The sequence below is a fragment of the Acipenser ruthenus genome, chromosome 4, assembly GCF_902713425.1.
Source record: "Acipenser ruthenus chromosome 4, fAciRut3.2 maternal haplotype, whole genome shotgun sequence".
Classification (NCBI taxonomy): Eukaryota; Metazoa; Chordata; class Actinopteri; order Acipenseriformes; family Acipenseridae; genus Acipenser; species Acipenser ruthenus.
In genome coordinates, this window is record NC_081192.1 from 73,183,329 (window position 1) to 73,199,138 (window position 15,810).

Sequence of the window (15,810 nt, forward strand, 5' to 3'; positions counted from 1 at the left end):
AATACGAAAGGCTGTACGGACTTTAGTGTGAAGCGTTTGCTCAGCAAATTTCCAATCAACCAGACGAACTTCCCAACAAACAAACTTCCAACTGTCAATCTCGCACTGTGCCGCAAACTTTCTAGCAAATGGGAGCACACACTAATATTTTTTTTTTTTTTTAAATAATTTAGTCGTTGCCAATTAGTTTTTATTATTTTCTCCCCAATTTGAAATGCCCAATTATTTTTTAGGCCTAGCTCACCGCTACCACCCCTGCGCTGACTCGGGAGGGGCGAAGATGAACACACGCTGTCCTCTGAAGCGTGTGCCGTCAGCTGCCCGCTTCTTTACACTCTGCGGACTCACCGTGCAGCCGCCTCAGAGCTACAGCGTCGGAGGAAAACGCAGCTCTGGGCAGCGTACAGGCAAGCCCGCAGGCGCCCGGCCAGACTACAGGGGTCGCTGCTGCGCGGTGAGCCAAGGACACCCTGGCCGACCTAACCCTCCCTCCCTCAATGGAGGCGTAAGAAATGTTGCTGGTTTTCGCCATGTTAAAAAATGCATCAAACTTTTGAAGTAGATTTCACATTTGCCCAGGACCTTTTGAAGAAAATGGCAACATTAGCAAATTATGACAATACGTAATTATTATGAAAAATACTAATATGGTTACTGCTGATCGCACATGTCATCGATGATAATATATATTGACAGCTTTCGGAAGCGGGTAACGGGAAATTTAAAAGCTATATCATATCAGATATATTTTATTACTATTTCTGTGTATGTTAATTATTTGTGAAATCATTTTATAACAAATATACGGATGAACATTACCTTTTTTTATCTACTTTGTCCAGGTAGCTACCGGTAGTTTGTTTACTGTACTATATTGCTGTGTCTTGATAATATTTGATGTTGTTATGTATTTCTAAAGTAACCGGTGTTACTAGACTGTTAAATGATTGAATGAATACGCTTTAGAGCGATGTTTCTGCGCATGCACTACCGAACGGGGCAGTGCTTAGAAAATAGCATTTTTCATAATAATTATGTATTGTCATAATTTGCTAATGTTGCAGTTTTCTTCAAAAAGGTCCTGGGCAAATGTGAAATCTTCTTCAAAAGTTTGATGCATTTTTGTAACATGGCGAAAACCAACAACATTTCTTACGCCTCCATTGACTCTCCATAGAATTCTTTTTGCCAAGCTCTCTGTATATACCACAATGCTTTGCGCGCAGTGAGACGGAAGTCTCCATTGAAAATCAGCGGAGTCGAGTATCTTGTTCAATAGAATATCTTTTGAATAACCCTTCTAATAAACTGTAATATTACTGGCTGAAGCAGTTTTCAGTGAGGCTGGATTTTCATTGGTTAAAATATTAGTGTGTGCTCCCATTGGCTAGAAAGGTTGCAGTGTTATCCGCACAGTGCGAGATTGACAGTTGGAAGTTTGTCTGTTCGTTGGGAAATTTGCAGGTCCGTACAGCCTTTCCTATTAAAGAATTGAAAAATTAATTAGTTCATTATTAGATTAATTAACAAATACGTTTATGAATTACTGTATGAATTGACGAATTTATGGACGAATTGCTGGACAAATTGACCGATTCATGAATTGACAAATGAATTATTTATTTATTTATTTATTTATTTATTTATTTATTTATTTATTTCTTAGCAGACGCCCTTATCCAGGGCGACTTACAGTCGTAAACAAAAATACATTTCAAGAATCACAGTACAGTTGACAAACAAAAAATGAATGGCTGGATAGTTTTGGCACAAATGGCGCTCCATACGCCTGGGTGTAACGAGGCGATCAGCTTGGCGTTTGGATCAGAGGACGCCCCCTGGCCTTCAGTTCTCCTAAGCTGTGCGAGGAGCTTCTGCAGTGAGGGAGCGTAATTGGACATTGTAATGGGTAGAAAAACTGCAGGTAAAATAAGCCACTCTAAATTTAGGACATCGCTGGAAATGTGATGTTGCATCTCAGTGGATCTCAAACTGTTTTAATCATATAGCTTCCAATTATTATAACGTAAACTAAATTTAATTGTCACATGAGGACCAAGTCAACCGCATGGGTCCTCATTCGAGAGCTATGTTTTAAAAACCTTTGAAGCCCTGACCTTTGAGCCCCTATAGTCTTTCTTGCATTGCCAGCGTGAGGATGGGAAAAACACAGGCTACTCATGGGCGCTGTATCTTGTTTCTCTGGTTTCCGATAGTTTCTTTGACCAGGTGTATAATACCATATGCCACCAACAGGTGGCTCCAGTTGTCCACTTCCCTGGCCGGCAAAAAGCTAAGATCATGTTGTTGATGCTGAATCATTGGGATCCTTTTTCAGACTTTGCTAACTTTCAACTACTTGGACAAGCATCGATGATTCGAACGGCCTCCCTCGTTTGTAAATGCTCTTATGTTCATTGTGAAATTTAACATCGACATGATTCTGTTGTAACTGATGTGTGAGGAAATCACTGAAATACATGTGTCAGAAATTGAAGATTACAACGAATACATTGCAATGACTAAATCCAGCCCCCAACCCTGCATTTTACATCAAAATAACAAGTCACGACATATTAAGTATTGACTAACCATTAGCAAAAAATAAACACACATTTGATATATGGTAACCTAATTATGGACAGTGATTATTTCAATTGTAACCGCTACTTAAGATCACTGCAATTAGTCTCTAAATGCAATTAAACATTGTCACTACAGTATGGTGCTATAATCTGCTGTTTCAATGCTGTAGGTCCCTCATCGTTTTTACTCAAAACTTCATCTAAATCACAGACCCTGGTGCGCCTTAAACCACACGCGGACCACAGCATGCTTAGTACAGTAAGTGCCTGACACCTGTCCGCAGTGTTAATATGATTTACTCTATGCATTATTCTGTTTTAACAGGATAGGGTGTGCATCCCCACCCTTCCCATCTCTCTCTCTCTCTCTCTCTCTCTCTCTCTCTCTCTCTCTCTCTCTCTCTCTCTCTCTCTCTCTCTGTCCTACACAGAACCTTCTTTTTCTCATATTCGCGCTATATGTTTCTGTTCCACATTCTTCTTTCAGATATACACAAGCCTTTTACTTGGGGCGTAATTTGTTATTCCAAGTACGCCTGCCAAAGCGCTTTGTGTATGTGTGTGTATTATTATGATGATGATGATGATGATGATGATGATGATGATGTCCACTAAATAAGGGCATATACCATTCAGAAGCATCCTAATCCTAATGTCCATCCTTGCTTTTGTCGCTTGCTTTCTGTCTCGTTAATCTCTACACCTTGAACTACTTTTTTTCAGACAGTTGCCACTACCTTGTAAATCTCACTAGTGGAAACCCACTTCACAGAGTCTTAGGTCAGAATCCTTGATCGCACGCACCTCCTCACGCGCTCCTGAACCCAGAAAAGATCCACCTCACCAGCAGATGGAGTCCCATAAATATTCAGACATACATGGGGTTAAACCGCTAGATCACTGCTGTTCCTCTGGGATCTATTCAAATCCAGATTCATTTCGACTAACATGTTGCGCGTCCCTGTTAAAACAGCCCTACAAGGCAATACATCCCCTGAGCCACATAATAAAACTCCACCACTTCCAACAAGAGCAGCGCTAGCAAGTGTTTTACTGTATAAATAATCACACACACACACACACACTCTCACACACACACACACACACACACACATACACACGCACACGTACGCACACACACACATTATAAACCGATTATTGTAATGCTGCTGCGTGCAACCTTCAAAGGGATCGGGTGCCGTGACTGGAGAGCGCAAATGGATGATCCAGTTGAGCAAACTGAATCGCAATTTACTAATATAAAATCAAATAAAAAGGTGGGAGGAGGAGACAGAGGGTAAGAGAGTGGGAGGTGGGGGAGTGCGCTACCAAGAGAGAGAGAGAGAGAGAGAAGTGGGGGGTGGGATTTTTCCTCTCTTTTGAACGAACCCAAGCAGACTCTGAAGCGTCAGTGTGTGTTACGTTTGAAAAGGCGCATCAGGATTTTATATTATATAGAAGCGCTGTATAGGATTTCAGATCTGTGAGACTGCTACAGCGCAGCAATGGAACTACAGCACACCCTGGTTTTGCACAAATAAATACGTGGAATAATAATAATAATAATAATAATAATAATAATAATAATAATAATAATAATAATAATAATAATAATAATAATTTCTAAAATACATTTAATACACAGAATAATCATGTGGGAGCTCCGATGTGAAGATCTATAACGTGGAAAACTCAAAAGGAAATATCACTTGGAATAATACTAGAATAATATATAGGTATAAACATATTAGTCTATAAATAATATATTTTGTACGCCGGCGGATGCAAGAATGGACAGGAGTCAGACGCGATATTGCCCTGGATGTTGGAAATTTACACTGCTGTCCATCGTCTTTATTCTGCACTTGATTCCTTTGTGTGTGCATGGTAAGAACAAAATATTATTGTTATTAGTATTTAGTACAATACAGTATTATAACACATTGTTTATATTGGGAACACGGTCGCTGTGCTTGCCAGGTGACGAGTAGAAATGTAAATGAAAAATGTAATTCCACCGGCACGCACATCCCGCTGAAAATACACCGCGGAGATTTAAACGTTATCCTCATAATATTGTTGTTCTTTTATTTTGAATTGAAATTGGGAATGGCTTTTGGTTTTAATTATGTGTGTCGAGTAAGTTGTAGTGGATTCTTTTGTTCAAATTGTGCAGCAATACAGCAACGGTAGCAAAAGTAACCGACAAATTCCGCAGCCGAGCTTATCCTATCTGTTTCAATCTAAGTGTAACAAGAGTGGTTAGGAAAGGGCTCCACGATGCACTGCTGGTGACTGATTCATAAAGAGCCTACAGAGCCGGGGTTTGTACCTTTAGCAAATGGTTGATTTAATTACTGAGAACCTTTGGTGTCACTCCCTATAGCTGGCAGTTTCTTTTATTGCACGTCTAGATTTGCTTTTAAATTGAAGATTTTGATGCAATAACATAACAATAGTTACCTGCTTTATTGTCATCAGATCATTTGGATGGTTACATTTATTTCTTCATTAATTTAATTAAGTTTTTACACGTTTGACCAAAATTAAGAAAATGTTCACACACCCTCAGCTGGCATGGGCTCCGCTGGCTCCGCTGGGTCCGCTGAAACATCTGTTTCAGAAAAACAATACAAATCAACAGATGTATGTCAAAACCCGCCAACAGCCTGCCTCTGAGCCCTGCTTTTGAACGAGATATACTCGTGTACAGTGCGGCGGTGGTCGCCTGCTTTCTCTAAGCAAGAGTGTCGTCGGCTATCCTTATAAAAAAATGTACAAAAATAATAATAATGTAAAAACCATTTACTGCAGTATTCCTCAGTTGTACAGTCAAAAGCAGTACATTGCACTATAGTGTAATTAGTACCGGAAGGTGGTTATCGTATTCGGCAGTATTTTGATTTACTTTACCGTACTATAATCAACTGCAGTACGGGGATTTCTGCTACAAATACTGTAATACTGTAGCTGTAAAAAAAAAAAAAAAAAAAAAAAAAAAGAGCGTCTTACTAATCCTGCATTGTAAATACAGCAATGTCATTATATTATATGTGTGTGTTATTCAGCAGTACTCTATTTACTATAATTCACTGGAATGCATATTTATTAATGTCACTTGGACACTCGATCCACTTAGACAAGAATAACACCTAGCAGGCTTTTACCATTACATGACTTCATATTGTATGTCCCTTAAGCTAGAATGAAGAGGCATTTTCAACACATGGGAATCCAGAGCCGTGCAGCAACACTAGACATTTAATTGTATTATTATTATTATTATTATTATTATTATTATTATTATTATTATTATTATTATTATTATTATTATTATTGTCAGTTGTTAACGTCTTTTATGGTTACACCGGATCTACAATGTCATTACCATGAACAACAATCCCAGTGTAACTGAAGCATTATAAATATAACAGGCACATTGCAATCTGTTGCCCATCTCCTTAGGCTACACCTGCCAGGTTCCATTGTTCTTCGGTGATTTGTTTTTCAATAGCAGGTGCACAAGGAGGCCAAGTGACTGTATAGCAGCCGTGTGCTCTAGTGGTCAACGCTTTTTCAAGTGAACAGAACACTGCTGAAAAATACAATCATTAGCTTATATATACATGGAAGCAAATCTGGAGAAAGTCTCTTTGAGAGTACAATTGAACAGCATTTTCATATTGGCGGCTTTCTATATCCCCATCCTTTATAAGATCTTTTGGATTTCACGGTAACTCCATCTAACAATAACGCCAAAACATTTTTCCTTCCCCCTCAAATGCAACAGTGTAGTTTATTCCTTTTCATCTCTTTTCAGCGCTAACAGGTCAAAGGTTGACAGCTGCAGGGACTTCCTGGATTGAGCGGGACTTCATTGGCATGTGAAAAAGAGGGAGACATGAAGGCAGGGGAGGAGTTTTAGAACCGTGTATATTATTAACAACTCAGATTCGTATAATTCCGAGTATGAAATCGATAGCCTATAGTTTACTATAAATCCTGTAGTAATCTCATATATATATAGATATAGATATATATAAGCAATAAGGCATGGGTTGTGCTGGATATTGTCACTTCTTGGTGCGTTGTAATGTTACGCACGAGACGCAGTCCAGTCTCTGCAACCAACCAATAAGTGACAGTGGCCTCTATACTCAAGTGGATCGGTACCACAATTTCTTGATAAGGGACGTTTAAGGAAGGTTTAAGGAATATTTGTGATACACAAAACTCTCCTTTCCACACTGCGACTATTTAAAGACAAAAATACCGCAGGTTTTTGCAATACCGACGATTGACAAAATTCTGACGGTTTTGCTTCATATTTCCTCATTAACTGGTCATTTGGGAGTTCGAAGTGATGCACAAAAGTTTTAGTAATGTTAAGGATACTTATTTCCGTACGAATTTACCGACAGGTCTGGTCTGCCCTAAATGCATTTTAGCCTAGCCTCCCCCATAGGAACTGGCGTTTTGTCAGCGTAAATGTAAGACGACATTTGCGAGATGGAATATAAAGCCCACTCATAAATATATTACATCTGCCTGACGAGGTCATCACACAACGCGTCATATTAACTCGTGCAGCACTATTAGATTTGTGCGACATAGCGAGAAGCCACGCATTACCTGCGCATATGAAAACACAGTATTAATGGAATTGGGATTTTATGCAGCAGGGTCTTTTCAAAGAGCCATGTCCCGTGTACTGCATCAGGTAACCGATGCGCTTGTTCGTAAGGGAGCCAATTATATTATCTTTCCCAATGACCAACAACAGCAGCGTCAAAACAAAGATGCGTTTTATAATATAAGTGGATTTCCATCAGTGCTGGGGGCAATTGACTACACACATGTGGCATTGCAGACGCCATCTGAAGGGGCTGCAGTGTACGTGAACAGAAAGGGATACTTCTCGATAAACACACATGGTTTGTGGTGCAATCTACATAATCCTAAATGTGTGTGCTAATTACCCCGGATCCTGCCAAGACTCCAGTATCCTCGGAAAACCACGGATTTGGCACCTGTTTGACAACATGTGTCCACATGTGTGTCATATGCCATACATGTAATATTGTAAAAATGTTAATTAATTCATGAAGAAAATGTTGAACCACAATAATTTACCCCCCCCCCCCCCCCCCCCCCTCAAATATGCATGTGTAGCCTATATTTATTTTTATATTAATGTTTGAATAAAATAGCATGAAGGGCTGTATTCATAATATAAAATAAACTGCAGAAGTTGTGTTGTAAAACGCAAACAAATTAATTTATCACAGAGGTTATAGAACACATCGGGTGTGTAAATCAGCAACTTGTTCATTCACATGTGGTGTCTCAATAGACTCAATATCAATAATTCTTTTTTTTTGGAAAAAAAAATAAAGTGCATGACATTTGCGCCTCTATTTTTATATCTAAGATAAATAACATCTGGAACAAAACGACAACTCTTCCTCTACTGACTTACAGATTCTGTGAATCATTGCACTAGAGGGGATGGGGGGAAAGATGCGCAACGAATCAAGGAATGTCAGGAAATGTAGCATCATTTAGAAACGTTTTTATGTAGGATTACCTAATGGTTCCCCAGCCTGACGCATGCGAAAAATAGGTGGTTTTCAGCGGGTTCCTGTCATTAGTAAAACCCGGCATAAGTTAGGCCTACTTTATGAAACTGTTGTGTCCTCGTAGTTCATTATGATATTCGATTGGTTTTTGTCTGCTTTTCCCTGGGAGCATCATCTGCCTGTTACCCCCGATCAATTATACATTTTCTTTTCACTGATTGAGTCCTAAATTGACTGATTGTTCCGACGTATTTCAGGATGAATGTGTGCACACCGAATTCACTTATTTTAGAGGATTTTGTTTGAGTATTGCTTCGATTTTCCGAGAATGCAAAAAAAAAGAAAATAAAAATTAAGAAAAATGTTTACAACACTGAAATACCGACACTTTTGAGCGTAGAGGCCAATATCCAGCACAACCCATGCCCTCAAGTGCCTTATTGATTTTATAAAACGGATTTATAAACGATTTATAAAATAGAAAGCTGAAATCTATATAGTTTCTAAATATTTATTAACATTTTGAGGTATAACCTTCAACAGAAAATAGTCCCTATGAACTAAACGCTTTTTTTTCTTCAGAAAAAGCTTTTTATTTTAGATAAAGACTTTAATAACTAGGCTATACAAACCTTGCTTAGATGTGTTTCAGTTAATTTTTCTGACTTTAAATAACTATCAAAAAACCCTTGTTTAGTTGTATATCTGTGAGGTGCCTGCCTTCCTGCATAGTTTACGTAAAATTGTTTGTTGCTAGGCAATTGGCTCTAGCGACTAGCGTATACCAAAGAGCGCAAGAGTTTAAGTTGCTTTGTTGGGACAATTATTATTTATAAGTAATTGATTTAAAGTAAAATTGCATTTTTTTCAGAAAGCCAGCCATTTAAGCATCAACAGCTCAATTTGTTTTGTGGTATTAATTTAATTTCGAGTTTTTTTTTTTTCTAGAACGTCAATGTTAAATTTCTCTAGCTCTACCTGACCGGTAGTAAGAAGAGAGACAGCGCAGAAAGGCGAGAGTCAGATGGTTAAGATATCGCATGTAGTAATGTAAATACTTTCGAAAGATATAAAAATAGCCAGTTAAAAGTGAATGAAGGGTCAGTTTAACAAAACGACGGCTGATACCAACTAAAAGGATGAAAATAAAACTGAATATCTGATAACTGGATCTGACCGGTTACATACAATTACTGGTACAAATAAAATACCTAAACAGCGTCTTATTTAAAATAGCAAATTTGTTCGTAGTGCAAATTAATATAAACTGGAAGATATGACAAGACACCTTGATGTCTTCAGTATCTTCCATGACAGCAGGTATTTTGACAGGTGTTTTCTTTGATTTTGGAGGCGCAGTGATACGTGGTTAAGCACAGGTGCAGTGATTTGCCTTTGTTCCTAATCGTGCCATTGTGCTGGATATTGTAACGGCTTGGAACACTGATGGACCAATCAGCAAGGAGCATTCTAACAATCTTTTTAATAAAAGGAAATAAGGTTGTATGTAATTGCACAAGAAAATACTGGCTACAGTATAACCACACTATTTTTTTATATTTTTTTGCAGTAAATGTCTGTCTATTTGACATACCTAGGCTTATAGTGATTACACAAATATTTACTGTAAAACTGATTTTAGATGGGGGACCTGATTTTTTATAGAGAATGCACTGTACTAAATAAATGTTTTGAGATGTTTTTGCAAGGATGGCTGTCACTCAGTGCCTCCTCCTCATGAACAGTGCAACTCAGGATAGCGCTGCATGTCCACTCTCAATGGGAATCTCAATCGGACACCACTTAGACCCCACAGAGATCATCACAATTGCAGGTGTAACAACAGCGTTTAAAAAACATTTTAGCTTTACTCCATTAGCATCATAACATTCTGATATTTTAATTTTCACTTTGACTCCTGTGAAGCCCTTTTGTCCTGCCACTGCGCTATGAGTTCCTGTGTTACAGGTGATCGGGCCCCCCTGACCCTGTATATTTTTCTTATGTGAGCAGCAGGTGGGGTCCTATTTATAAAACAGGAAGTGAACCTGTAGAGTTTTGGCAGGAAACAATGGTTTCACCTGAATCAAATTGAAAATAGAAGACTTTAATTATAATTAAAGTCTTCTATTTTCAATTAATTATAATAATAATTATTATTATTGTTTTATAATTCCGTTTTGCTAATGAAAGGAAATAATAAACCCAAATGTTTACCCTTAAGGAACAAATCTCAACATTTTGTTATTTTTTATACTATAGTAAAACATTTTATTTTCCTTGAAGTTTAAAGTGAGAGATTGAAAACATTGAAAGACTACCCTTGCAATTACAGTGTGTATGTGTGTGTGTGTTTGTATGTGTTTGTATGTATGTGTGTGTTTGCATGCATGTCTGTGTTTGTGTGTGTGTGTTATATTGATTAGCCATATTCTGCTAATTCCTCCTAAAAGATAACAAAACTACTCAATTTTAAAAGAAGCTATAGACAAGAATGCCCTCATCAGTTTGACGAAATAAAGTGTTTGCATTATGGATAAGTATTTTCTGATTAATTGCTAAGAATTACTAGTGGAATGTCCAAATGTACTGTACTCAGGATAGAGTATCTCAAGTCGGTGTGCTAATGATAGAGCAACTACAGGGGTGAATCACAGCCTTTTTTGTTTAATTTTAATATGATTTACAGTGATGCGTGATTTGGCCAATCTGAGTGCAGCATCAGTGACTGCCATTTTATAATTTCTGATATTGCTTTAAAATAAGAGCAGCAGATTCAAAAGGATTTCAGAAGAGAAACATCTTGTAGTTATTTTGTAATAATTTTTCTAGTTATGAAAACGGTTTACAAAATGGCCATATAGTCATAAGAATTCAAATGGATTAGCTACCCCATTGGAAATCAAATTAATTTGTGGTCATTATTTTAAAGTGTAAGCTATTTTTCATACTGAAGATCTTTATGGATCGTGAAGGACCAAGTTAATTTCTGTTAATTTCTGGGTTGGGCACTTAGGCGTAGGGCTAGTAAAGGTATTTCCTTTTTTTAATAAGTGTATTAATATTAAAATGTGTAGCATCTGATGTTTGATCTGTGTAATAGATTTACTCAATTCCCCCTCTCTGTGTGTATGTAAAGAAAATGAAGCATAATTTAAAATTCAACATGTAGCCTAAAAAAAGCCCATAATTATAGCCTAACTAAGCACTATGTAGCATGTACTAGTTCAATAACCCTACACAGGTTATGTGAATTTCAGTAACATCAAATGCATTTGTAAGAGGATAAATATTTGTATTCCCATTGCAGGAGGCTTATTGGAAGGCAACACAACCCTGTTGGATAACAAAAACAATGATTCATCACTCTGCTTGGGATGCAGAAGCGGTTCCAGCTCCGGAGCCAAGGCTGAAGAGTCTTTGTCGGGGGAGCACAAAGAAGGGGGCCCAGAGGTCTCCACTGGCTCAAGTTGGCCGACTGCCGGAGAGCCCTTTGTCTGGGGCTTAAGGGGCACAAAGGAGCTGGGGGGGACCTCCACCCCACTTCCCAGAGAAAGCCAGGAAGAGCTGGGTAGTGGCGACCAGCTCTTCAAACCCTTGGCCAACACTGCTTTTGGGGCCGCTGCGGATGTCGGTGTTCTGGGGGAGAGCTCCACCACTGCCCCCTTGAGACAGGATGCTACCACCACAGTTGGGATGAGCAGCACTGAGATCAGCCAAGACTCGGCAGAAAAGGAACACCTGATTGAAGTATTAGGGGCCTCCATCGGGGCCGAGCCCAGCAACAACAGAGACATCCAGAGCCTGCCGACCCCTGATACTACTGAGATTCGTCTGGATTTCAAAGGGGATGAGCAGGTGATGCTCTGGGGTGGCCACACGGACTCCCCTGCACAAGGAGCTGAGGGGAGCCTGGATTTCACTTTATTGGATCTGGATATGCAGCTTAGAGCCCAGCCAGCCACCACTCCTACCACAGACACCCTGGCAACCACAGATATTCTCAGCGTGGACTACTACGACCCTTTCGCAGATTTGGACCTGGGAGACACTCCATTGCCCAAGACATCCTCTGTGTCGTCGGCCCGTGAGGTGCTTGGTGAGCCCACTTCCTGGACCCTCCCTGAAGTCTATGACTATTTCACTCCCTATGATGATTCCTACCCCTCCACCACAGAGGTGTACCCTGATGAGGACGAGTACACCACATCCGACCTGGAGGACGAGAATGACTACCGGCTCACCACTGCGCCTCCCGACCCGTGGATCCTGCTCCAGGACAGAGGCACGCTGCCCCCCCATCCCGGCCTGGACCCCCGTTCCGAGTCCATCGTCACAGAGGATGTGCAGCCCAGTGGCTCTGACGAAGACGAGGCAGGCCAGGCTGTCACACAGCTGCCTTCTGGTCAGGGTTCCGCCCTTAACAACAACAACAGCTCAGAGTGCAGGATGGGATACGTCAAGCACAACTTCACATGCAAGTCCGTCTGCGACATCTTCCCCAGCTACTGCTTCAACGGAGGCCAGTGTTACCTGGTAGAGAATACAGGAGTCTTCTGCAGGTAAGGAGCAATTCCACAGACAGCAGGGGTATTTAGACGGGGGACCTTTAAATGAGGTAGCCCTTTGAAGTATGCAATCTCCTTCGAAACAACCCAATCCATATCTCTGGGTGGCAATGTGAACTATTTAGAAAGGGTAATCACTAATCAAGACTGCTTCTCTTTGTGCTTTGTAGTGGACGTGACCGTATTTACGCTACATGCTTGTTTCTCAGGAGGCACTATAGGCAATTATAGGTATTTTGAGGTGAGGAGGGGTCTATAATGCTTCTAAAGCACTGTAGGATTAGTATTAGTCTCAGCAGTAGGTTACAACAATGTGTATTCACACAACACAATTCTGTACTGCAGACAAATAGTCCTTTAGTAGATTTCATGCTTTTATTAAGCCGCTTTGTACCCCACCGCCTGTTTCTCTGCAGGAACCTTGTTCTGTGTCTGATTTGCTGCATCATTTTCTGTTTAAGTTGTGGAGCAGAACTTTTTTCTCCACCCCCCAGGGGGACTTTTAGGGTCTCCGAGGTTTATTGATTAGTATTTGTCACGGATAGGCTTGTGGTGACGTCAGACCAGGAAGTATAGGACACAGTTTTGTGAGTGAATGCGCTATTGCGCCGGTTTATTATAAATCAAAAGGTTTAACAAAATAAAACACTTCACAAAACAAAACAGCACAGCGGTCAAAACAAACAGACAAAACAGAACAGAGAACCAAACAAGTATGGTGCTGGTGTAGAACCAGCACTCGTAGCAATTGTTATTGATCTTTCTCTCTGGATTATTTTGCTTTACCTCCCCACTCTCGTTTCGCCTCTGAACACACCAACCAAGTTCAGCCAAAGCTGCAGGTTTTTATATTGTGGCCGAGGGATTAACTGGCTATCAATTACTTAGTTTATCCCTTGACCACATTCGGCATGGGTTTTATCATATGCATGGTCAACAGCCAGTTTATCAATAAGCACTCGCTGTTGACCACGCATTCTCATGATTTTATCTGGATTGGGCATTTTAACCCCATCCAGGCTGTCAAACAGTAATAATAATAAAACAGTTTTTACCACACTAAACCATACGTTTTAAATAATAATACATCAAATAATATAATACACACAGGGGTGGGGTATATAGTGTATATAGTATATATGTACTTTATAGTAAGTGATTCATTGTGGACAGGTGCACCTATACTGTCTCTCTAACACATACATACAAATATTTTTTTTCATTTTTTTTAAATGTGTCTTTTTAATTGCAGGCTTCTTTAATATCTTCTGCTCTGGCTGCAGGAATTCATATTTTACAGCCATGTCAGACGGCAATGGCACTGTACCAAGCCATCCTGAATAACACATAGCTCATAAGCTTTCTGTAAAAGTAATCTGGTAAAGGAATAAGACAGCTGTACAGTCTCCTGAGATTTTGCTTGTGGAGACTGTCACCGTTTTGCTTGTGGTGATTCTCTCTGTAAGTTTCTGACACTAGGCAATGCTTTAATTTAGGAGGATTTTTTTTTTTTGGTTTATCAAATGTTAACATCGAGCTTACTAACATGTTAAGCACTGTTCATTTTGTTTTAATTGTTAGTTAAGATGTAATAATAACCTATTCTAGTACCTAATCTAATCTCATTCGCAAATCAGTTCATAATCCCTAAGTAGGGATCTACCGTTTTCTGAACATTTTTAACTGACCTTTTTATTACTTAATAGGCTACATAAATAGGCTACAAAAGGAATAATGCACAACAGGGCGTGTGTTCTGCTGGATAACGCCTCGGGTAGTTGTTGCATCCAACACCCAAGGAGTGATGTTATCCCAGCACAACACACAACCTGGAGTGCATTATTCTTATTATACAATGGCTCACACTGTACAAAATAGCAAATAAGATTAATTTCAAGTGACTTGAATTAATGTGGAAATAATATTCTGCATAAAGATCCTGTTTTCCATTTGCAACTGTAGTAAAGTATTAACTATGACGTTCTAATAGATATATTGCTGTTTAAAGTGAGTTAATAACAATAGGACTTCTCAAGTTTTTTTATGTATGCCATGAACACATTGTTGGCAGAGTTGAACTCTGCATTTGACAGTATATTAATGCTATGGCTCAGGGGCAGTTCATTTAAGTGTCTGTTTAAGCCCGTTCTGAGTCCCACATAACTGCTTATGCCATACGGCTCTCCGAAGGTATTTCTGACATACAATTGTCATAAATCTGTATTAAGGTGTTCTGTAGTGACAGTTTTCACGTCTATATTTGTGTTACTCTCACTCACCCAGTCATAAAAAACTTTGACTGCCCAGTTGGTTTGTCGTTTTATGGATGCTTCATTTCTGTCAGATTCTATCTTGTCTAGTCCCACAGAGTCGATCTCCAGGTGTCTTTTTTAATGAGGTGCTGTCTGTGCTTTGAAGGCTCTTTGCCAAACGAGGTTTCCACAGTTGTCATGTTGTTTAAGGTAAAATTTACTTCAGGAATTGTGTAATTTATTTTATGTTATTGACAGTTGTGGCGGATTGATATGTCTTTCTAGGTTTTCAGTGAGGAGGTTGCCGGTACTAGATCCATGATGTTATGCTGGGATACATCACAGGTCGAGTGCAAAGCTGACCAATCAGAGCTCAGAAAGTTTTCTTGCCATTGTATAATATAAATTAACTAATTATTAACAAACTAATAAACTTAAAATAATGTGTGACCATCAACTCGAGTAGGAAGGTGTCAGTCTTCTTTAGAAATGAAACAACACTCATGTGTTGTCCTCTAGCAATGTCAGCGTCTTTCAATTCCTGGCCAGTGTTGACTCATCTCAGACTCAAGACTGGAATAAGAGCACTGTGTCTGGCTTCCAGTTGTCCGCAGGGAAGGGAAATCTGGCAGGGTTAGAAAAGCAGAGCAAACTGCTTGCTACAGCGGGCGCAATATAACCCCCCTCTCTTAAAAATACCTCTCATCAACTGGCTCCCAGAGAGGCTCACCTGGTAAAGGCATTTCTGTGTAATGTGCAGGGTGAGTCATGCAGTCAGGGGAGCACAAGTTTGCGTCTTGGATGTGTGAAGTTGCCAGTCTTTGCT

The 15,810-nt window shown here is 39.5% G+C and overlaps 1 protein-coding gene across 7 annotated transcripts in view; it reads left to right on the forward strand.

Moving 5' to 3' along the window:
* Positions 1 to 3,800: 3,800 nt before the first annotated feature.
* LOC117400600 (chondroitin sulfate proteoglycan 5-like) overlaps positions 3,801 to 15,810 on the forward strand; it is a 57,936-nt gene continuing 45,926 nt past the window's right edge. For 3 of the 7 annotated variants that reach the window (XR_009328524.1, XM_059022742.1, XM_059022741.1), the window contains exons 1-2: positions 3,801 to 4,472; positions 11,475 to 12,726. Coding sequence is in view for 6 of the 7 variants with exons in the window: in XM_059022742.1 (XP_058878725.1) it covers positions 4,376 to 4,472; positions 11,475 to 12,726 (1,349 nt within the window). In the remaining variant the exon portion in view is untranslated. The remainder of the gene's footprint in view (positions 4,473 to 11,474; positions 12,727 to 15,810) is intronic. The other 4 variants (XM_034000792.3, XM_059022739.1, XM_034000791.3 and 1 more) reach the window with 4 other exon arrangements.